Raw genomic sequence first — 24,445 nt, 5'->3', positions numbered from 1 at the left:
TAAAAATGGCAGACTTGTGTCCTGTAGACATTAACAATGGATTAGTCAGTCAATGATTAACTGGGACGCTGTTACACTTTCTACAAGCTATTCAACAATGCTTATTTACTTATAGCTAGGAATTTTGACATTCCACACGTAGTTTCATACTCCTACTCTGTCATGAAGCAATCATGAACACTGTTCAATATCTGTCACCCACTATCAGTGGAGGTGGAGTAGATTTTCAGATGCTTGAGATTTTAGTTAAATATTAGCTATCATTCAACTTCGCCTGCTGAGTCATTCCAACATCAATTCAGGAGAGAGAAATCTATCAATGCAGCTGTCAGATCCAAGTTAGTTTTAGATTTACTGCAACATGCTATATTTAGTGTCATACGTGACAAATGACAAACTAAACATGATTTAACATGAAACCAGATATTGCTGTGCTACGTAAAGACCATCAATATATTATGTTAGATTTCAACAAGAAATCAGTCCCAACAAGTTATTTCATAGTTATACATGTAATTGATGGGGGTCTGCATCACAGAAAATGATTGCATTTGACTATGCTTTAGCCATGTTGACTATAATACTTTGCAACAAGAACATACTTTACCTGATCTTATTTGCTGCTATATCCTGAAGAGGGAAATAAATGTAACTGAGCAGAATTTTAATCTAATTTATATTGTACTTAAGTCCACCCCTGACAAAATTTAGCTGATGGTGCAGATTTTTGAACAGGGTTGTACAGAATATTCAGCTTTATCTCCCTCTTCAGAGAAATTAGTTAAGAGCATTACTGTAAAAAGTCTTTAAATGAAACACAAGAAAATCATCAATACCACAGTGACTAATTAACACCCATGTAACTCTGTTTAGATTCAACCAGAATTACTAGCTCATGTTAAATAGCAGTTTAAAATTGAAACTATGAAAAGGAGATTAAATCTATATAGAGTATTAATCAGGTTGTGTTAAAGGAAAAGAGATCTAAGCTAGAACAAGAACTCTAGTGGGAGAGCCACTTGAATATTGCAAGCACAGCAAGACCTAGGCACAACTTACACATGGAAATCAGTCTCACTTCCAAGTGAGTTTTTAGGTTTAAACCACACCTTTAATGTTACTTGTATTAAAGTACAAGTAACCACAAAAAGTTATAAGTTGCTAAGTAGAACAGATAAGCCCAGAACGAATAAAGCTGGAACTCACATTTGCTGCTGTTGATGAACTATTTCAGCTGCAAGTTTGTGGTTTTAGAATGTTGACATAAGTGAACTACCGCCTTGTGTTCAATCTGTTTGACCACAGGGATTCTCTGAACAAGCCTAAAGTAAATGCTTGATTAAGCGTGCTATCTTGTCTGGGTTTAAAGCTGTGGCCAAACGTGTTCCCTTACAAGTCATTTCTGTGAACACAGTGAGTAGTTACCAGTCACTGCGTCCACATTACAAGAGGTATTTCAGGGATAAGTGGCTATGGGCTATATTTAGAAACTATAGGCTCATTCAACTCATAGGCAACTCTGCCAGCTAGTTGGAGGAGCAATTCAAGTTTTACAGCATCACTGTTCCCTCCAATATAACTTTTGGAAATTCAATAAGAAACTCCCAATGTTAGCAACTGAAACTTGGCTAAATATGCTTTAAAAAATACTATTTGGAGTTGTAGCCAGTCTAGAGGAGAGTCCTAAAGGTCCATCTCCCTTGATGGCCAAAGGGCTTTAAGTTGCTTCAATCTTTTTCTAGCTACAACTTTCGTTTAAAGTGACTGTATGAATCAATTTTAAACTGATCACCTAAAACTTCAAAAACAGGATTATTCCAGGCTCTGAGAACAAGGACAAAAATCAGTCAGCATGTGGTCATTTATGAAGATGTTTCCTTATGTCTCACCTGAAGGCTAGTAACAGTGAGTCTGCGAGCATCATCTGACGGGGCGATGACAGGAACTAGGTAGGGGCTTTCTGGAATATGCTCATCATTGAATTTTATGGACACCTCATAGTTACCTGAAAGACAAGAAAGTAGTTCATAAGTAAGCCCCAAAAATCACTGTTTTTGAATGTCTATTTCAGTAGTATCTGAACTCACTACGTACCAGGTTCTTGAGCAATGTAGGATACACCACAAGAGCCATCCTTGTGGTCTTCAAAGGCGATTTCGGCTTTACTTGGACCTTCTACTGCAATAGAGAGCCCCCCAGCTCCAGCTTCTCTTGTCCAGATGCTAAATTCAGCTGTTGACAAAGCAGAGTTCTCACTGTAGACACTGCCAGATTTTGCATCCTTCTCATCAAGTATAATATTCCCTATGCAATGGTGTGCAAAATACTGAGGCACCATGGTGATGACTCCTACCCAGGCATGATCAACTTTGTCTATTGCTTAAACAGGTTTTACCATTTAGATTTAGAAAATTTAATAGTAACCGTTAATTAATTCTCAGGTGGTGTTACTGACCACTCTGGTGATGGTACAAGTACCTTCACCTACAGCAGAGGCAGAATTATCATCAATCAGGTTTACTCCAGTTGTTGGAGCCTTAAATGCCCAGCCCAGTCAGAGTTCTCTATTAAGCATGGATTTAAACACCCAGATGCAAATCCTTTGTGCAGATGTGCTGTACTGGCATTAGGCTAAGGTAGACCGAGGCAAGTTGCATGAGTGTAAAGTTGTTTTGCAGTGTCTGTATTAGAGGTTTGTGTCAGTTTAACTATAAACCTTAGGACAGGTGACAGCTCCTAGTCAAGACAGGCCCATGGTAACCCTAGGTCAGTCTGACATGTTACTGGACATGAATTTAAAAAGCTGAAGCTCTCTCTAAAGACAACCTCCTCCACCCATGCAATGCAGCTGGATTTATCTTCCTTAGCCTATATTTCAAATGACCACCACACAACTTGAAGCGATGCACCAATATTACAACTAAATTCTTGGTCACCAAACTATGCAGTCTTCTTTGCAGCAGTTGGACTCTAGTGTCAGTATTAACAACTTGCTGCTATAAAGCCAAATATGCAGTATTGTCTGCCCCACTTGTAGCTGGGAATACAAGTCAAGGAATTCTCACCTGGGATGCCTGCTTCTCCTCTCTCAAGGCCTGGACCTCCAGCTCTTACTTTATTAGCTCCTCCTTCACCAAGCGGTCCAACAGTGAATTGGAAAGGACTGCCTGGTACATGTTGTCCTCTGTATTTGACATCCACTGTATGGACCCCCATTTCTTGTGGCACAAAGCGGACACAGTATGTGTGTTTTCCAACTTCGCCTATTTCTGCATTGGTGATTCTTCCAGAGGGGCTAGTTACCTGAGCGGTCATGTCACCACTATCAATTTCTAGACAGAAAGCAAGACATTAACTCACTAATGGAACGAAATGATTAAAGTTGAGATTTGAGTCAATGGGCTTTTTAGGGCCCACTCCCTTAGACGCTTGTAAAAATCCCACCTAAACAGAGAAAAGCAAATCTATTAATATTAGGTGCTAGATTATAGAATATCATGAATTTAGCTTGCATTTAAATATTAAATGCATCTATGCATCCATGCTTGGTCTTCCATGATAGCTTTCAGTTTCTGGGCAAAGATGCAGCAGACAGGAGCTTTATAGTCTATCAAACCTACTTACAAGTCCAATAGTGTGATCCAAAGCTCCCTGCCACAGGGGCACAATGCACCATTTCTGTAGTTCTACCCTCCTAATATGGAAGACATTAAGCTTGAGAATGCTGTCCACCTGGTATTGTAGAGAAAGCCACGAATGGTCTGTTGCTTTTTTGGTTGGTCTAATCTGTCTTGTTGTAAGTGACAAAACGTCATGGATTTATGACCATGCTTGCAGAGCATCATGGACATGGTTGACAGAAGATGGCCAAGACCACTAATATGCACGCATCTGCATGGTCTTCACAGTGGAGTCATTTACCCTAGCTAGTAATATGCAGGTGGTTTCCTAGAAAAAGGTGAAATATTAATCAGCCATTAAGGCATGAAAAGCATGCACCATTTTTCAGGAAATAAGAGAAAAAGGAGCTTACAGATGGTGACATTTATAAGACATTCACCAATATCCTAGGAGTAATTTCAGAATATTGTGGTTTAACTCTGACGTATTCTTGAAAAATAAAGGTATTTGTTCACCATGATAAAGTCGTTTCTGGATGAGGTAAAGTAGTAAATAGGGTTGTCAGGAGGTTTAGACTGGGTACGTCACCACTTCAGGACAGTTCGGATTCATACCTCCACATTATGGAAGTAGCTACAGTCACTTTTTTCATTGTTTTTAAGGGAGGCCAATATGAGAGGGGCTTGCCTATTTAACCTCCTTTAATTCTTTGAAATTCCCTCCCTTAGTGCACTAAGTTTCTGCCCACTGTTATTCACTTTTTAACATGGTGCTTGTTAAGAATGGAAGTCATTCTAGGTAATTGAGTCTGAGGTTGGCAGTGTGCTCACATTTAATGTGCCCAGTGCTAAAATGCACTCTCCATCCTGATCAAACCTCCACTGAGCACTTTGCACTGCTGTGAACCCCAAAGACAGATAGATTGGAAAATCTGGCTCCTGACACTAGTTCATCCATCCCTGAAAATAGAACACTGAGGTTCTCTCAACTGAGTCAGGTGATTGTCCTTCAGCTCAGCAGACAGAAGAGTGGTTAAACTGACAAGAGATGTGAGGGAACTTCTCCAGAGATAGTCATTTGGAACCAAGTCACTAAAAGAAGGCAGTAAGAAAGTGAAATATAGGGAGAGGAAAGACTAGTGGAGACTGAGTTACTGTAATAGAAGATGAGAAATATTGTCAAAATACAGCTATAAAGTTCTTCCTCTAGAAACACCGTATATAAGCAAGTGGCTCAGGTACTATAACTATGGCGTACACAAGTTCTCACTTTAAATGTTCATAATACAACCAGTTATTTTAAATACCATTTGCTGAATGGAAAACTTCACTGAAAATATTTCATAAACATGTTGAAATATTTACAAGATACTAAGGGAGTGATAATGCATTTAAAGAATTGTTATGCAACTTTAAAAAAAAACAAAACTACATTTTCCTCAAGTTTGCCAAATAGAAATCAAACAAGAGTTACACAGAAGTTTAAGTTAAACCTAGAGACAGCACAGTATTAATTGTATAGCTCTACTTTCCACATCACTATATTTGGTGGTTTGAGATTATTCATTCAATAAGTTACTCCTCCTTTTGTTAAACATGGTTAGTCTACTTTTCAATAGCTTAACTAATTTATTGAAAAGTAAAATAAGTTTTAGGTCTCAAGACATTCTAGCATTTTAGCTAACAGCATGCTAAACAAGTAATCATTTGTAGGTCTCAATGTTCCCACTATACTTTCTACAGAAAGTAAGACATGGCTGTAAAACAAATTACAATGCATGAGATTTAACAGCAGGTCAGGAAGTAATGCTGTAATAATGCACTCAAACTATTTACCTGGAATTTTCAAGTTAAGATCACACATGCTTCCAACTGTTGCAACAGAGGGAGCTCCTCTTGTGCGTGTGATACTCTCCTTCACTCTTCCTTCGCCAGTTATTTTCACAGTAAATGGACTACCTGTAAGAAGCACATTTCATCTAAGTATTAGATAATAAAAAACCCTACCCTTCCATTCACTAAGAATTGAAACAGTTTCCCTAGTTTTTTCTAATTAGTGTAACAGATGAGAAATTAAAGATATTTAGTCAATACATAGCCAAAGACAGTAAATAGATATTATCTGCACTGCTAAGAAATTTTGGACACTTACTCCTGGTGATAAGCAGTGAAGAACCCAAAAGGTTCAACATTCTGATATTGGTACCACTTGCTAAGTAATCCTAGCTAGCACCTGAAGAACTAGCAAAGTTAATGGACCAGCTACTCTGCTATTTGAGCAAGCGCTTATTTGAGGCCTCTCCACTAAGGGCCACCACTAGTGCACATTTCTTCATAGACCACGGTCTGCTTGTGCGTGCTCACTCTCACTGGGTTCTGTGAGAATGCTTGCAGAAGAGGGTAACTAATTGTGGTGTCTGTTCACCTGCAGAAAGTATCACTTGAGTCAGGATTTAAGATTCAAGTTTCCTTCCTGCATTAGTATAGTGTGAATACAGCAGTGGAGTGGACCTAATAAAGAAACTTGGGCCTCCTAGGATCCTTTCCTTTCACCCTACTCAATATGGTTGAGGGGTCCCACGAATATTCTTGGTCCTTCTCTCCCTGAAGCAATTATTCAGGGAGAGGTAAACCAGAGTATGTAGCCCACTAAACACACCCCTGCATTCTAAAACATTTTATCTTTTGAGCATCAGTTAATAGGTCTAATAGATAGTAGACAGATGCAGTAATGCATCTTCTCTTGATTTTACCCTCACAATGCTTCCTTAAAGTCCTTCTGCTTCAAGACAAGCACATCTTAAAGTCTCCCTCAAACAGATCGTGCAGCCAAGGCAATGAAGATAGAACAATTGATTCAGTACAGCAGCTAGGAGTCAGGGACTTAATTCTTCCTAGGCACAGCAAGCTGTAAGCCATTCCTTCTTACCTGGAACATGCTCATCTGCAAATTTAGTGGACACTATGTACACACCAGGTACAGTTGGAAAATATGACACTTGACAGGTTCCATCTTCCAGGTCTTCTGTTTGAATATCTACCTTGCTGGGTCCTTCAACGGCCAGTGAAATCCCACCATAACCTACATATTGCAAAAATAACTAGTTTAGCCTCAAGTACAGTTAAAAAAATCAAGTTATGAACAATGATTTGAAGTCAAAACAGGGTTCAAATCCAAGCTTAGTAATAGATTTGGAAGTAACTAAGCCAGTCATTTCAGCATATGGATGACCTAGTCACATGAAGCCTTAAATAAAGATAGTCTAATGCTAGTTTTATTGCAGTATGTTCTGCCTAACCAATGTATAACTTGAGACAGAAGATAGGTGAGGTAATATCTTTTATTGGAGAGACAACAAGCCTTTGAGCTTACACAGAGCTCTTCTGTGGTTTTTTTTTTTTTTTTTAATTATTAAAATAAAAACCCCCACCAGTCAGGTATAACTGGTTTTTAAAGTACTTTAATTGACAGTACTGCCAACAATTTGTTTCAAAGAGGGGAAGTAGTTTCAGGTACTATACTTGGATCCCCTGTCAGAAACTGGCAGTTTGTGTTTCCTCCCACATGATAGGATACTTATTTTTCTCTATGGGCCTCTCACAACAGGGCAAGAAACTTCTGGCTGTAAAACAATCAGAGAAGCTACTATAAGCAAAATATCAAATATAAAATTGGCTGCTTGAATCTTAGCTTATTAGAAGTAACACCTAAAACTAGGTAGAGATGGCATATGGTTTTAATTTGTTGTCTCTTTGAAAGGTTTAATACTGGTTTACAACTTCACTAGCATTAATATTTATTATAAGCATGTTTGGGGCCAGCAATTCACACTTTGCATTAGACAGCTTTGGGATTGTGCTTCAGGACTGAAGATCAGCCAACATGGATCAGGCAAAGAAGGGAGCAGCTGCATTGCTTTTAGTAGTTTCAAATGGATAATTCATACATCAAAAAGTCCTGAAGAGCTCTTAACTCAGGCCTCCCTCAAAAGAAAAAAAGCGTGCTGAAGCACTGTTCCAAAAATGGACCCTTCACATAGCACTAACCTGCATCTCTTGTATCTACAATGAAGTCACACATCTCAAATGTGTGTCCTTCTATCAAGCCGCGTCCTGAAACTCTTGCTCTGCTGGCATCTCCAATTTCAGACTGAACCACCATTATGGATACAGGGCTGTTTGGCACATGACTTCCATTTTTCTTAATGCTGACAAGGTGTTCGCCTACTTCTCGTGGAATGAATGAGATCCCTACAAGGCAGACAGACAATCACCACAGGAAGAAGAGACTGGTTTATAAACATGTCGCCCTGATTAAAACCCCTATCACGTGGATCAAACAGCACAGCCCTGAAAAAGCAATTAAGCCTTTTAAGTTTGCTGTATAAATCCAGTTCTCATTAAGTAGCCAATAGGGAATATAAAGCTCTAGAACAGCGGTTCTCAAGTAACACTTGACCCGACTGTACCCGACCCGAGTACTGCTCGGGAAGAAAAAGGGAGGGGACTTGTGGAAGGGTTTCGCAGCAACGGCGGGACGGATTTGCGGCGGGGTTTCGCAGCAGCAGGGAGAGACGGGCAGCGGGGTTTCGTGGCGGAAACAATACCCGCCGCCGAAACCCTTCCGCCGTTTCCCAATTTTCAGCGGCAGGGTTTCACACAGGCGGGTGGGAGGGCCCTTCCGGCGGTGGCGGATTCAGCGGCGCACGTACCACCCAGCCTTCCGGTAAGTACCACCGGTGGTACGCGTACCACCAGTTGAGCACCGCTGCTCTAGAAGATTCAGTTAATACAAATTGATAGATTATGGATGCACTTAGGGACATGCCAGCATGGAGTACCACATGAACTCCGAGCCAAGCATTCAGTCTCTCCATGGTTGCCAGCTGAGGACTGGAGGACATTTTCCCAGGGAACTGGAAAGAGTTGAACCCATTTCACAAGCTAGTGACACCTAGAAGACAGCATTTTAGTTTCTTTTCTTGGGAAGAGGCTGAGCTTACCAATGTGGTTATTGGGTAATCTTTTCAGAAGACAAGGCTCATCACAACCAGATGGGGCTCTAATACTGGCTGTTAAGAGGCTGAGATCAGACTCATTAATGTCCAGCAAGAAGTCAGCAGCAGAACCAAGCTTAACCTGAGACCTTCTTCTGCCATCATCTACAGAAACACAAGCAGATTCCAGTAAGAATGACATATTACTAGCTTTATAATGCAGACTGAATTGGGAGGCTCACCTCCTGTTACTGGCTCAGTCAGACAGAGCTAAAGCTTACTTTGCCCTGTTTGCTTTATCATCTCTGATGTTAAAACTCACTGAAGTGCTTTGAAATCATTGGCTGTATATCAGGTACCTAACTAGACCCACATAATAGATACACCAGGTAAGTAACTGGTTCAGAAGAACTTCAGTTCTATTGATTCCTATATCAGTCATGCCCTACTATGATGGCCTGCAACAAGAGCATCTGGCATTCTATCCCATGAAAGGGTAAACACGGAACAAGATTAGGTTAGTGAGAAAGACACTTTAGCATGAGTCTTTCAGTCCAGGTTGGCAACTCTTCGTGAGCTGGTCAATGTCACAAGGTTGCTGTATATGGAGACAGAGCTCTGTTTCCACTTAGAACACCTGGATCCTCACCCAAAGGCATTCTGAGCAAGTGCTAGGCTAGATGGATGACCCAGAGGCCCACCTCATCTCAATGCTCTTACCATTATAGTAGTTTACTAAATATAGTAGGACTGCCCTTCTCATTTTGTTTAGTGTATGAGTTTCAGGTACTAGCCTTACAGGTTATTCACAAGGCTAAGGTGTAGACTTCACTGACTAAACATAAAATTGGTTGCCTCACCCAGACCACAGGCCAGGAGGTAACTTTCCAGTTATACAATGCTAGAGGCAGTTTGATTACACTCTGGAATCTGACCATCTGTTGATTAGAACAGTTAATTATGGGTCAGAACAATTAGTGTGTTATTTATACCTGTGATCTTGGCAGTGAATGGACTGCCTGGGATATGTTTGTCATTGTATTTCACCAGTATGCTGTAGTCTCCAGGTAGGGTTGGCAGGTAAGTGACTGTGCAAGTGCCATCTTTGTTATCAATGCAGCTAATTTCTGCTTTTGATGGTCCTTCAATAGCCAAGTCCAGTCCACCTGTTACAGAAAGTAGTAGTATGCTGAGTAAGCTGGGAGTACAATTTAAAGAGGCACGGTAGCTATAAAGACATCAGTTGCTAATAGATTTATTAGCAAACATTCAAGTTTAATGTTTACTGTTCAGTTTTATCCTTTCAGAAAAAAATTAGCAGAAGAGCCATTTGCTTCAGTCAACTAGAAGTATGCCCAAGCAGCCTTGACAGAGCAGTACTACATTCAATTAATCAAACACTGACTCTTTAGAGACAATGGACTAGCTAAATCCCCCCACCCCCTATTAAGCCAAGTTTATTATTCCAGGAATCCAAGTCTGAAATACTACTTTGTACAGGAAGTGATGTTAGAGGTTTTTACTCTGCTGTGTACAAGTTATAATTCAACAAAGTGAGTTTGGCATAAACAAAGTCTACTCATGTCAGCATTTAACTTTGGTTTTCCCATATAGAATCCCAGCTAACAAGCTAAACAGAGAAAAAAGTTACTCAGAAGGTGATTTCCAGTAAGTTAAGTCAAACTAATAATGATGCACCAAGTTCAATTATGCATACAGACTATATCAGAGGTTGGAATTGCTTTAGGCTTGTTTGAGAAGAATTCAAGTTTGGTTAAAATAGTCTACCATCTCTCAAAGAACTCACCCTCTCCAGCATCTTCTGTGACAATGGTAAAAGTTGCTGGTTTGTTTGCTATCCCATAAATGAGACCAGGTCCATAGGCAGATACATTTCCACTGTTTGGATAGTTTACATAGAACTGTAGTGGGCTCTCTGCACAGGATTTAAGAGATAAACCAGACAATGAAATTATACACAATATTGCATTTTGGGGTTTAGCAGCATTGGCTGTTTATTTAACGGTTTACCAAGATCCTAGCCTTTATATAGTGTTGTTTTTGGCATGCATAATTCCTTGGAACTTTTCCTTTTACCATAGCCTAAATAGTGGAGATTCTTCTAAACCATGGAATTGCAACCAACATGTCAGCCTTCTTTCCAGCTTCTAAAAATACTGCAGGACTCATTCCGTGCCAAGATGGGAGACTTGTTAGCAAGTCACAAATGCCACAAAACCTGGTTCCCAAAAACTAAATCCATTTCAAGACTGGCTTGTATTGTTAAACTGCATTGGAAGCTCCCCTGCTTCCACTCTAGTTTCCCTGTCTCTTGAGACAAGCAAAACTATTTGCACAGTAAATGTGTCCCAGGGAACTTCCACTCCAAGATGCTCACTTCACCATCAAGCCAACTTAGGCAATCTGCCAGTTATAACTAATTGCCGAAAGATATTTGGGAGCAAATAGAACAGTCCCAGTCTTACACTGACAATTGTGTCCTAATGCAAAAAACTGCTCAGCTACTCACTCACCTGGAATATGCTTTCCAATATATTTTATGTGCATTTCATGCAGCCCAACCTCAGTAGGAGAATATCCAACAGTTACAGTGCCATCTTTGTTATCCACAATATCTGGTGTAGCAGTTTTTCCTGAGGGCATATGAACTTCGCCTACAGAAGGCAATATAAGAGTTAATCGGAACTGGAATAGTGGTTACAGCTGCTCACTCCTTTGACTATTTAAAGTAAAAAGGAGGCCAGGCCATTTTAAACCCAACCATTTTAGATGGTGAAGTTACTTGTCCACAAGCACAAACAAGACTCATGAGAATACCATGACATTTCTACTTGTGATACTACATTGCATTTGTATAGCTGACATACAGTGAACAGTTTAGTGATGTACCACAAGCAGTCTCACCTACAGTACGTTTATCCTGGCCCAATGAAAGTTTAGTATGATGGATGGTTGAGTAAAGTACACCTCACTTCTGTAAGGGAATCCCCACACAACAACCCTTTGAAAGTGATTATGAACACCCTAAAAGAACCAAGTTGGGCAGCAGCCAAATACTGAGCTGAAGGACAAGTGGGCATGTTCTTGGGGAAAACCATATCTAATAAATGCAGATGCTTGGCCTACAGTATATTTGGGGTGGGGAAGGATGAGAGCACGCACTTCACATAATTTTAGCCACCATTCCAATAGAAAACATCTACAATATTCTAGTTTGTGGCATCCCCTGAAGTGCTGTGTTTGAGGACTTGGCTTGATGTCACATCTAGCAGCTAATCTCAGCTACTGAGGCTGAAGGGAAGGACTGGATAAGTATCAGCAACTGTGCACTATGATCATCTGCGGCATCTATGCTAGAGAATTCGTTTGATATACTGCATTAGAGTTTTAAGAGCAATACATAGGTGCTCCAGAAAGAAGCATCCAGAGCCCCTGAAGTGGGATAGGGGATCTCAGCTGAGGACTAATGGGATTGGTGGCAGTGTCCAGAGTTGCCTTATTGAGTTTAGAACGTACTTCACACATGCCTATTTTACTAAGTCACGTAGCTTACGACTCCTATAGGCCATCATCACTTAATTACTATGTAACAGTAAGATAAGACAAGATTGTGATGTGGAAAAATGCATAAACTTACAAGCCTTTCTAACTGTATGTGCTGTCAAAAGCAAGGCTGCTCTATATAATTTACCGTACTATGAAGTGTTTACCTGTAATTTCCCCCTTCCTTACGGCCCAAGGAATAACTATATCGAAGGGCTTAAATCCCACACCATTCATGTCACCAACAGGCACGTAAGCTTCTTCTGTGACCTAAAGAAAAACAAGGAGCTGTCATTTTATGGGGACAGAGCAAGTATAGAACAGCTGGTGTTCACTCAGAGTATAAAGAGGAGAATGATCTGGGTGCAATTACAAAATTCGCATTAGGTACTGTAGAGAGATGAATCAAACGACAGGATTTTGCCTAACTAGACAGCTGCCCAGTTAAGCCACCTCTGATGTCCATTAGCTTACTATTGACCCAAATTGCCAAATAGTCAAAAATGTGAGATTTTTTCCCAGCAAGTTTCAAAGATAAAAATGGAGTGTAAGTGAAGAAAATGAAAGAAAATTTAGCACACACAAGATGCAAAATGGTTCCATCTAAGAGAAGAGTTTTAGTTGCTCCAGGCCTGGAACAAAGTGTTTTTAGAATGGTAGAATGATCGCAATGTAAGCGGCAGCAAATGTTTGCCTGAAGAAATACAAGTTTCACAATTCAATTTTAGACTCTAGACAATTTTCCCTGTGAAATGGCAAACACTTTGCTTGAAGTTATACTTCAAGGTTGAATTTGCCAGTGTTGAGTTACAGAAATAGACGCCATAAAATGGACTGTTCCTATTCTTGTCTGGGATGTTACAATAGTTTATCTGGAAAGTCCCTTTAAGCAGCGAAGAAAACAGATCTGAATGAGTCTGAATCCCAAAATACATTTGATCAGCTGGAAAGCGGTGAACAAATGACCAGAAAGACCAAGCAGTCCCAAGAAGCAGGTTGTCATTTCTGAAATGGAACATGAAGGAAGAGTAAAAAATTGTGTACCCAGGGACGGAATCCAGGGGGACATGCGCTTACTGGCTCCTGCGACACTACTGCAACGTCGTCCGCATCTGTAGCCTGGTTAGTGGCAAACGCAGATTAATTTGACACCAAGTGCTGAGGAATTAATACTTAGAGTACATAATACTTAAGGTTGGACTTTATGAATGTTCCCCCACCCCAAAAAAGCTTTCCTCCCAGTTCTCTATGGCACATCTCCAGGAGGGAGACTTCAACTGTATCTGATTGAACATCCTTAACCAGGATAGCGGTTTAATGTGATCTCCAGATGCATGTTCCGGGATGGTGACTTCATGACACTGCACTGAAGCCTCCTTTCCCACATGCAGACAGGATGATTGGCAAACTTGAGTCATTCCTACTTAAAAACAGAAATCCGGAGAGTCCCATTAGGTCACTACACTTAAGTTGGTATTCTGTCACTCCTCTTGCTTTGCCCATTTACTTCATCACTGATAGTTTCAGTGTAAATTCCCAGCGAGTTGCTTCACTGAAGCGAAGTTCTATTGGAGAGAGACAGTTCATCTTTGGTATGAGAACTGCAAGATCCCCACATCAGTATGTTAGGAAGTAGCAGATTGACTGAGTTTGGTCCAGAGGCACTGATCTCAAGATGCGTTTCCTGTGGAATGTTTTTAGTGGCTATGAAGAGACACTTTCCTCAAGGAAGAGTCTTCAGGGACTACAGTAGCTATCTGCAGTTAGCTAGTATAAATAACCAAGACACATGGCTTTGAAGGGCAGCACTGGTAAACCATGCTGTGAAGTAAAGACTAGCAGTGATGCAACTTATTGTACCTACAGCCAGCCATTTTTTATTCACTAGTAACTGAGCTGTTTTAAGCATTTCAGCCCAATACAACAGAGTGGTTTAGTGATGGAGTGTGATGCAAGATAAGTCTTGTTACAGCAACCTATTTTTCATAATACTGGGAATAATTGAGACATGTTCTGTTCCACAGGATAGGAATACCACACCACTAGTATTTAGGCTCTGAGAAACAGCTTAGTCAAGAGCATCCTTCACCTAACCTTGTATTTAGATTTGTTATGACGACGTAAGGTCATAATGTGCGCGGAGTTGTCTTTTCAAAAAGATGCTTTAGGTTTTCAAGCCAAGCTTTGTGCTCAGGACTTTAGAAAACTACTGCCAAGCGCTTCTTTGGGTTATTACAATTCAAGGCCTGTCAAGATGTGTCAGAGGCCCGCCCCCTTACATAAGCATGCTATGCCTTGTTTTGCCTGTTAGGTATAAATGGGTAGTTGCTAGAAAAGAGTAGGAACCGACTTCAGATTAGAGGCCTAATTTAAGCAGGCAATTGTGCCAAGTGTTTGGAACAGTAAGAGCACCATGTTCTACTACAGGTTGTTTAAAAGATCACTCTTATTTGGGATGATGTTACACACCGTAGCTAGCTGTGACGTCAGACATGATGCACATGTAGCAGAGTGTACTGAAACTACAGCTAAGTCAATGGGACTTGTAAACCAGACGTTGTGGACACTGACACGGATTCTTAAAACCTCTACAACAGAGATGAAAACTCTGAAAGTGAAGATCTGTCCAAAGACAGCCACCCTTGTGCCATGCCCATCACACACCCCAATTTTACTGTAAAACATCAATATTTGTAGATACAAGTAACAAGTGCTCAAATATTTTCTGCCAGGCTATTAGAGAACATACCAAATAAAACCTGGAGTAGGGCAGAGGGAACTTACCATTACAGTGAAGGGACTGTTGGGAATATCCACTCCACCAAAGCGGACGTAGATCACATAGGTGCCCGGTTTAGCAGCAGTGTAGAAGATGTCATAAGTCCCATCCTCATTTTCTATAACATCAGCTTCAGCTTCTGTGCCATCTGGCGTCAGGACTGTGCATGTCACTTTACCTTTTCCTGCAGATTTAGCATCTACCACAAAACCAACTTCCTCACCAGTCTTCACAGTGGATGCAATTCCAGGACCTAGAAAGTAGTTTTGATTATAGGAAGTGGTTTACAGTTTTACCAACCCGTCAGCTTTTTCTAGGAAATAGGCACATTTGCTTTAACCATAATCAGCAAACAAATACTACCTGTGAAGACACATTCAGGCTATAAGGCAGCAATGTGGTCACAGGACCAGTTTTGTAGTACAAGCTGTGGTCCTGGAACAAGTGTCTTTCTTACTACATACTCATATGTTCTAGCAATTGATTTCAGCTGCAAGAGCTAGTTTTAGTCTTATTCTTCCTCAGTTCAGGTCAGGTAAATTGGGTGAGTGAGGACAATAGAATAAAGCTAGAGGGGGAAAGCTGAAAGACTTTCTTAAATGTAATCTATCGCCTTTAATCCTTTATCAGGTGACTGCTTCACATATGGAGCCAACTGGTACTTTGCCGTATATTACTACCTAACCTAGTCCCTTAACTAGATGACCTGAGTGAAATGAGACTCAGTTCCTTGGTATGGGCTAACAGTCAAGATATTCTAGCAACGAAAGGCATTAGCAATGACAACTGACGATGTTTCCCCCTTCTCGGACTCTAAGAAATGCCTCTAAGGTATCATATTGAAACCCTTTCTGTATTAGGTATACCTGTTTTTCAGGAACTCCCATGAATACACAAATATGAATATGCAGCAATCAAGCAGGTCCAGTTTTAAAGACTGAATTTAAGTCAGTGATAAGAAATACAAAGTGTAAGGTTTACGGTATATTTAGGACATCTGCTCTGGAATGCAAACTGACATTTGTCACTGAAGCAAGCAATTTGTTCACATTTTAGATACCAAAAAGCTCCAAAGCTTTGGTCATTTAATGTAGATCAGCAGCATTTGAGTCTATGGATGCCACATTGATGCTTATCTAATAGATCCCATATTTAGACTCAAATGGAAAGTAAAGTTTAAGGACATTGATTTGAACTAACATCAAGAAACTTTCAATTCAAGGTCTTTTTAGCAGTTCGTGCTGCTCTCAGCACTGCTGAATAATTTTTCATTGATCAGAAGTAGTACGATGACAGTAAGCCAAATGCTCGTAATTTTGATTTAAGATCCTGCAGTGGTATTTCTTCATTTGTGATAGGAATCTATAAAGGAATCTATAAAGTTATTTTAGAAGTTTGAAAAGGTCTCAGATGTCAAGAATTACTAATTTTAGAAAGCAACAGTTTAATGCTATGCTAACGGGAAAATTGTATACAGTTTAAGTCAAAACAGTATCTAAAAATCCTTAGGGGGTGTGTAAATCTAATCTACAGTTTAAATTCAGAGTTTGTCAGTTTTTACTTACTAGCCAACATCCAAGTTCAAGATTCTATGCTTTTCCTGTAACCCATCAAAACTTAAGTAGAGCTCTGCTGTGTATGTTTCCTACAGGAATAGGTCCTGAAAACCGGCAATAAGGAAGCCTGAGATAATTAAATTCCAACTGCAGGATTGAATTCAGAGCAAGGACTACTTTTCTGTACAGCACCTACCATGATAATTTTGGGTGCTACTGTAATCCATGTGGACACTCAGCTGTTGCTTAATAGCACAAGTTCTCTTCTGGCTTTGACTGAAGCTAGTTACTCTACATTTAACTCTACTAGAACTTGCATACTGAGTGACCATGTGCAGAAGTGAGGTTTTACTCCCATCCCGCTTACCCTTCAGATTGTTAGTGCTCACTGACATATGCCAATGCACGTTTTAAACTTCAACTGTGACTTTTCTACAGTCAGAGGAGGGCTGCAGCTGCAGGGATTTGGGTTACCCCTTGCAAGAGTTTCATCTTAACCCACAGAAAGGAATCATCCCTAAAAGATGATCTTAGGGCAGTCAATTTGGTTAGAATGGGGTTCTATGAGAAGCCATTTTGGGACCGAAGGTCATTGCACCTGTATGAAGCCAGCTACTTCATTTTTACTTCTGCGGTCTTTTCAGGCAAGGTCACAGAAAAAGACTTTTGTAGCTTGGCTAGAAATATTCATGTGGGAAAAACAAAAACAAAAAATCTGTTGCATCATTCTAGAATGGTGAAAAGACACCAAGTACTTCACAACACAGCAGACTGGGCACATACCTGTGGCCAAACATTTGCTGGCATCCCCTGCTGGAGATGCACGGATCCGGTAAGGAGAAAATGGGATATCATCCCCACCATATTTAACGCCAATCATATAACGGCCTGTCTTGTCTGGGACATATGTTACTGCGTAAGTGCCATCCTTGTTATCATGAACATCAGCTCTTTTTGGTTTGCCTTCTTGGTCCTGAGAGGCAAAAAGAAATATTAAGGAAGTGTCCTCAAATTACATATTTAAAGCAAGATTGTATTTTTTGGGGGGTGGGGTGTGTATGTTCTTAACTCTGGAAGAATTCAGGACCTAAAAACTGTTTTAGTATACAAATCAAGCAAGGACTAGCACTAAAACATGCCATTTTAAGTGGAAAATTAATTAGGCATCAAAAGTTATGCAGCACAACTCATGGTCTTTATTTGCAGACTAGTGCCTTGCTTATTTTCAGAACACACATATTCAGCATATCACTTTAAGGTTACATTAATGAAAATTGCCACATAAGCCATCCAGATGCTGGAAATGAGATGCTTCCTGAAGTATCTGAACTGACAATGGTTAATTTAGTCTGATTTCTCAATATTCATTTCTGGAGGTCTGAAGTCTCAGATAGTCAGGGTTCAAATAATTCTTACATAATTTAGTGTTCCAACAAGCTTTGCTGCCAGCTGCCTACTGAAAAATTAAGCTTCCATCTGAAGAGATTGGTCTTGTGATGTTTTTGAGTGGGGCATGGGGTAAAAACAAAGCTTACATTAGTCCATTCCAACTACCCTCACTACAAGAGATATTAAAAGAGTGTTACAAGAATTGAGGAGTTCCTTGGACTTGCTGGTAGGAATAATATTGAAGCTGAGGCATGCACAAGTTTCACATCTAAAACCAAGGTAAACACTGCGCAAGATTGATTCTAACAAAGCTGAGCTGTTTGGAACAGTTCCAAACAGCTATCAGCTATAAAGCATGGAGGTTTTCTGGACGTTCTTATCTGGATCCATTCATACTAAATTTGCAGATCTGATCTAAGTTTGTAACCTAAAAATGGTTCATGTTATAACACCTTAAAGCACTTTGACACTTACAGATGGAAGGCTTACTTCCTTGTTTCTTTAGTTTATAACAGCTGAGTGATGGGAAGTATAACCTCCCCACCCCCCGAAAGGTCATAATTTGAGACTGTACAAAGGTTGTTTATGAGAAAGGTAGTTTGAATGCACAGCTACATTCTGCAAGAGTAGTCTATGCAGTGCCAGACACTTAACTGTTGCAAGACTTGATCTGGCAACTACAGCAAAACTGGGAGGTTAAGTATTTGCTACCTTACAGATACTGTTAACAGAGTTACAAACCAAGCAACTGCATTAGGGAGCAGGACATTTGGATGCATGACCCCTGCAAAGAACATCAAGTGGAGCATACTAAGAGAACGCAAAAGGGAGAAAGACCATCCTGTGTCTAACCCCATTAACTCCAGCCTCAAGCCGCAAGCTTTACTAGCTTACTACACAAAGGTGATTTTGCCCAAGCCACAGCCGTCTTGGCACAACCCTTTCTGCACCTTATCAGAGGTTTGAAAGAATGAAGATTTCTAGACAGCAGTAACAAGACTGGTCAGACATGCAAGTTCCAGTGGTATCAGTTCAAAGAGCTTGTCAATTTAGCAGCCTGGACAGAGGATTTGATTAGTTTATCATCCAAGACAACTGACATCAGAAGTGCAAAACTGGCCTGGCTGAATCAGGTTAGTACGGAGATATTGCCTTTGAACTTTAAAAGCGTTTTTTAGAGTCTGCAACAGGAAGGTTGATTTTTTTTTTTTTTTTTTTTTTTTTTAAATCATCAGCATGTTTGATCTTTGGAGAAAAATATTAAAAACTAGAGGTTTTTACTACAACACAACTAGTCATTTAATGCTGACCAGTCTAAATTTTCAAAGTGGTTTGAAGGTTAGGGATTAATACCCTGAAGTATGCTTTCCAAACAAGGATATCTGATTTGCGTTTTAGCCAAAGCACACCCCTCAAGATTCAGGTATTTCAAGGTGTGGCAACTGATAAGATCTAAGGAGAAGAATAAGCCAACCTAGCCACTTAGGAACAGGCAACGTTTGGATAAATAAGCAGATTAACAATGATTTACCGTTATCTGTACGGACAGAGGCCCCTCTCCTGCATCTTTAGCATCAACAGCAAACTCCACAGGTAAGCTGGCCGGAACGCCATATGAACTGAGACCTGGTCCACTTGCAGTCACTTTACTGGCATCATATGTAGGAAGCACTTTTACCTTGAAAGGACTTGTTATAGGGGAACAATGCGTTCGTCAAATCAACATTTGTTAGTTTTTATTAGAGACTATAACTATTCAGGACAACATGAAGCATGTGCTTAAATCCCATTAACTCCAATATACTTTCCTGAATTGGGACCCAAGACTGATCTAGGGGGACACTAGTTTGAAGGTGAACATTAAATGGAGATGTTTTAGTCTAAGAGTCTACTCTTACCCTGGCATGTGCATGCCACTGCATAATTTCTTTTCCCTTACATTTCTCCCAAGTAGTAGGAGACCATAAGAGGAAGCCAACAACAAGATTAACCAGAAGCCACCTCAGAATCTTGCTGGTTATGATCTTGGAAGTAGACATCACTTCTCAAGTCTAACACTGAACAAGTCTAAAAAGGCATAGAGCTCTTGGGATCGACACCCTAAGGAAAAAACCCCACCAAAAACCCTTTGTTCACTATATTGGCTTAGGAGGAAGCACAGGCGTTGAAGGCAATCAATCAGTTAAAGTTACCAAGGCTAGGACTGTTCGGAGGTTCATGTCTGAAGTACTATTTAGGTAGGAGACTAACTCTGGAAAAATAGATGTTTTATTAACTTACCTACGAGGAATCTCTTCATCTCCATATTTGACAGAAACTGCATATGGGCCCTCCTGCATAGGGGTGTAGGTTACTGTGTGAGTGCCATCTCCATTGTCAACTACATGAACAGGCTCCACCATTCCTAAAACAGAAAACAGTCCATTTTCTACACAGCACTAGCCAAACGCATCCTCCTGGAGCAGCAGAAATCACATTTGCAATTTTGTTGCTTCAAGCTTGAAGATGGGCCATTGATTTAAAGCCTTATAAAGATCTCACATATAAGCCTTAGAGAAGGAGTGCACTGCACAGATGATATCAGGAGATCCTTTCCACCCCTTGATGTTCATGAGCCACGGGTCAGAAATAACTAGCATCCATCACCAGCAGCCCTTTAGAAGCTTTTTGCTAACTAAATGGCAACAGCTGTCAGCAAAAGCCAATAGAACACTTCTGGAGAAAGCCTGACCTGTCTTGAAAGGTAGGCTGAGGGCAATTAGAGCACACCATTACTCACACACATCTGAAGAGCTTTACAAAAAAGGGGAAGTGATAGTTGCCTGAACTGTCAATCACTGACAAGATTACAGACTATCACTGGAATACACAGCATGTCAGAGATGACGTCTAAAGCACGCTAGTAAAAGACTGATTTTAGTCTCATGCTCCCTCAAGAGTATCTGGGGGAAAAAAATTTACTGCTTAACAGATCATTTACATGAAGACAAATGTTCAAGGAAAGCGGGTGGTCCAAAGAGGTTTCATTTTAAGATACAGGAAATCCTCCAAACAATTGGTCCTAGTTTGTTATTTTATTGCAGTTACAGCAAACTTCGAGTGAGACTTAGCATGCAGTAAATCAGTTCAAATCACATCAAGACAAACTATATTTATGATAATTGCAGTAATGCTTTAATGTAAATCTAGTAATTCAGCAGCTATTAGGGAAGTTTAGCTGTCATGCAAAGCCTATAAAGCAAGTCATTTTTACAACTGATTTTTGCTCTTAGCACGTGGATTTGTTGCGTGCTTATGCAATCGGTAGTTAGTGGAAAAAATGCAAACCTGTCTCAGCTTCCCCCTTTGGGTCACCTTTAAAGAATTCTGAAATTGCTTTCAATGGACTGCGCCATGACTGGGAATCCGTTTCATCAGCTAGAATTAAATAACTTATTTGAAGAGCATTCATGTTCAGAGTTATGGCTCATCTTTCCTTGTTAGACAGGCGATTAGGAGCTTGTATTGCCAGCAGAGAGACCAGCCAAGAGGTTACACAAGCAGGCTAACCCCTCCCTCCTAGTCAAATTCTTTTAGCACTTCGTTTGTTACCCATTTTAGCACCATGAATCCTGTATATTGAGACATTTGACTTAAGCTCTATGATTTACTGGAAAGCAGACACTGCTAGTACTAACACATATGGGTCAGCTATAACTAATCAAGCTGTGCAGACCTAAGTGTACTCTGCAGACTTCTCAGGAAGCCTCCCACTGAAAGAAGCATCTTACATTTTAAAAGAGGGGGAGTTGGTTTACTCAGCATGCTTGTCTTTTGCTTTCTTGGCCAAAAGGTGGGGGAGAAAAACTATTACTCCATAACTGGTACTTGGGATTGCATAGTTCATGACAAAGTTTTTACTCTTAGATTGTAAGTAGCATCTGTATTCTGTCTGTGGACTTATTGGCAGCCTGATAGAGACAATGCCTAGAACTAAGAGAGGGTCCTAATGTTACACAGATCAGGGCACTGATTCTTAGTATCTCTCTGTCTCAGGGGAGTTTTGACATGTTAAAAGTAAGATTTGATTAGCTTCATGAAGCTCACGTGCAATACAATTCACATTGGACTTTATAGGGACAAAGATGCTTTTTCACTTTTCAAAGGTAGGGGAAGATGGACATTGCTTTTTCAGATGTTTGAATATCACCCCCTTAATGTTTACCTACTGGAACATTAGGTCTTCCAAGGAACAAGCCCCTGTTCATTGTAGCCCTTCAGTGCCTTCCAAAGTTTAAGACTAAAGATCTATTTAACGCTATTGCACCACTAAAGTTGGGGTAAGCAGGGGGCTGGTGGCAGCTTGACAGTCTACGTGTATGAGGTGGATGTTCTTTGCTGAGCAGCTCCTGTTCATGCTGCACAGGGCTGGTGGCAGCAGCTGGAGCAAGGCTAGGAGGAGGGTCACTGTGATGCTCAGGTTTGGCCTGGCTGCCTCTCTAACAGGGCAGGCAGGCCAAATTTGAGTGAAGGTACCCTCCCCCCACAGAACACAGGGCCCCCCTAGTTCTTTAATCCAGCAGTGCCTGCAAGATAGAGGTGGGCATATCCAAGTAGGACAGAGTGCTAAAGTCCTTACCTCTGGGTACTGCCACCATCACGTCGAGAGGTGCTATTCCAGCCTTGCTGGTGTCCACAGTGAAGGACTGGGGGATTTTGGCTCGAACTGCTGTTCCTAAACCTGGGCCTGCAACTTTCACCTTGCTTGGGTCAACAACATCTTTCACAGGAACTTTAAACGGACTGCCTGTAAAAACAGAAGTATAGACGATGCTAAGGAGGACTGTTAGGTAGGGTTTACACTAATATGGCCCTGGGCACATTAGTGTAGCCAACTAGCAGTTTCAAGGGTTTAGGAAGAAAATGCAAGCTCACTGCCTCCTGCCATCATCTTTTGCATCTCCAGTATCCTAGAGTATTTTTCTTCCCAACATTAGAGATGTCGGCTTTTTATTTCCAGGTGTAGCAAAAAACTAAACATGCACTTCAATGTGACACAGGCTTCCAAAGGCAGTTCTGGAATCTTCGTCATTAGACGTTTAAGAACAGGTTGAACAAACCTATTGAGGATGGTCTAAGTTTACTTGGTCCTACCTCAACCTAGGGGTTTGACTAAGTGACTTTTCACCTTCCATCCCTATATGTTTATTAAATCTGACTGTCAGCGAACACTATTCTTCAATTCAGAACTGGTTTTAAGATAATCACGCATGGGGTGGAGCAAACTGAAGTCATGGTCACTTTTGACCAAGCAAAGTATTTTTAGGTCAAGTACTCCAAAAAAGCCTTTTAAGACTATTAGTCAGGCTTCAAGGCTCTGAAATTGAGAGGTTGTTTCCATGGCCATTAGCTACAATTTCTACTTGAGAAGGTTAGTGCAAGAGTCAGGGATGCTTAATATCTCAAACGATATCTGAAGTCTACTATTTAAGGGAGACTAACTTAGCATTTTGCGATCAATGAAAACCAGTTTGCTTTTGTACCTTAGTTTCTTTCAAAAATCTGTATCAGTAAGAATGTTTGAAGTGAAGTTATCTACTCCCACCAAAAAGGGCCGTGGCTAGCCTAGTTTAAGGTTTAGGACACCACATTTGGGCTTTTGCAGATCACATTAGTGGCTCCCACCCCATCCAGATGGCAACCTGTCCAAAAGTAGGTTATGAACAGGAATAAGCAAGCGCTTGAAGTCACTGAAGCTTATAGTCTAAACTTTGGCTAAAGCCACAAGACTGTTTTAGTCTTCTCATTATTTCATGTGTTCCTAGTAATGCTGAAAACTAACGCTCTATTTTCCACACTATAGGTATAGTACAGGCTTCCCCTGTGGCCTTATTACCATTCTCAATCTTGAATGGGAGTGGTAGCTTTAAAAAGCTTAGTGAAGTTATTCTCCATGCTCACTCACTCCTTTGTACTTCTGCCAGAGCCAGCAATCGAGTCTTTAATGTGCATATTCACTTCCATCTAGATGGAGACTCAGCTACTAGGTGCATAATTCTAGTCATTTACCTAGCTTTCAGTCTGTGGCAAAAATTAGTTTAACACTATGCATTTTACCCCTCTAGTATCCGGCTCATTTATTGCAACTTAAAGTGAACCTACAAAGTTGGAAGCCCTTAATTGATGAGCAAACAATTGAGAGGCTATTACACTTCTAAGCCTGCTGTGCAGTATATAACATGCAGTAGACAGCACAAGTTAGATTGAACGTCAGTATTTCCTTTGAATTTCCAGGTTCTGTGTTTTCACAAGTTTGACCATTTGTTAACGAAACGCTATCAAGCTGTGCAGAAGTAGCAAGTGTTCCAAAAGCAGAGCTGCATTGGGCAGTTAACCAAGATAAATCTACCTAGTGCAGCTCTAACTGCAAGATAGAAAAAAAAAAGTCTTGGTTCTTTATCCCCCTTTTTAAGTAACATTTGAAAGGCCTGCAGACAGCAACTGGAACTATCTGGGCAACATGCTGTAATTGGCGAGTACTAACTAAAACACAAGTCTCAC

At 40.5% G+C, this 24,445-nt stretch overlaps 1 protein-coding gene across 5 annotated transcripts in view; it reads right to left on the bottom strand.

The window, feature by feature from the left end:
- The window catches only part of FLNB (filamin B), a 110,688-nt gene that overhangs the window by 12,761 nt on the left and 73,482 nt on the right, over positions 1–24,445 (bottom strand). The window contains exons 26-43 of one of the 5 annotated variants that reach the window (XM_067544236.1): positions 22,524–22,691; positions 21,233–21,322; positions 20,186–20,309; positions 19,437–19,593; positions 17,300–17,489; positions 14,966–15,213; positions 13,226–13,300; positions 12,349–12,451; positions 11,152–11,292; positions 10,425–10,553; positions 9,610–9,783; positions 8,624–8,782; positions 7,668–7,871; positions 6,550–6,702; positions 5,457–5,579; positions 3,066–3,332; positions 2,095–2,232; positions 1,890–2,005 (exon numbers count right to left, since the gene is read on the bottom strand). In XM_067544236.1, coding sequence (XP_067400337.1) covers positions 1,890–2,005; positions 2,095–2,232; positions 3,066–3,332; positions 5,457–5,579; positions 6,550–6,702; positions 7,668–7,871; positions 8,624–8,782; positions 9,610–9,783; positions 10,425–10,553; positions 11,152–11,292; positions 12,349–12,451; positions 13,226–13,300; positions 14,966–15,213; positions 17,300–17,489; positions 19,437–19,593; positions 20,186–20,309; positions 21,233–21,322; positions 22,524–22,691 — 2,759 coding nt within the window. Of the gene's footprint in view, positions 1–1,889; positions 2,006–2,094; positions 2,233–3,065; positions 3,445–3,624; positions 3,949–5,456; positions 5,580–6,549; positions 6,703–7,667; positions 7,872–8,623; positions 8,783–9,609; positions 9,784–10,424; positions 10,554–11,151; positions 11,293–12,348; positions 12,452–13,225; positions 13,301–14,965; positions 15,214–17,299; positions 17,490–19,436; positions 19,594–20,185; positions 20,310–21,232; positions 21,323–22,523; positions 22,692–24,445 lie in introns of those variants that run through there. The other 4 variants (XM_067544232.1, XM_067544233.1, XM_067544235.1 and 1 more) reach the window with 4 other exon arrangements.

This window comes from Emydura macquarii, unplaced genomic scaffold, assembly GCF_026122565.2.
Source record: "Emydura macquarii macquarii isolate MOO-44397 ecotype Brisbane River unplaced genomic scaffold, CSIRO-AGI_Emac_v2 contig_968, whole genome shotgun sequence".
Taxonomy (NCBI): Eukaryota; Metazoa; Chordata; order Testudines; family Chelidae; genus Emydura; species Emydura macquarii.
Note: the sequence above shows the minus strand (reverse complement) of the source record. Positions and strands in the feature narration are given on the sequence as shown.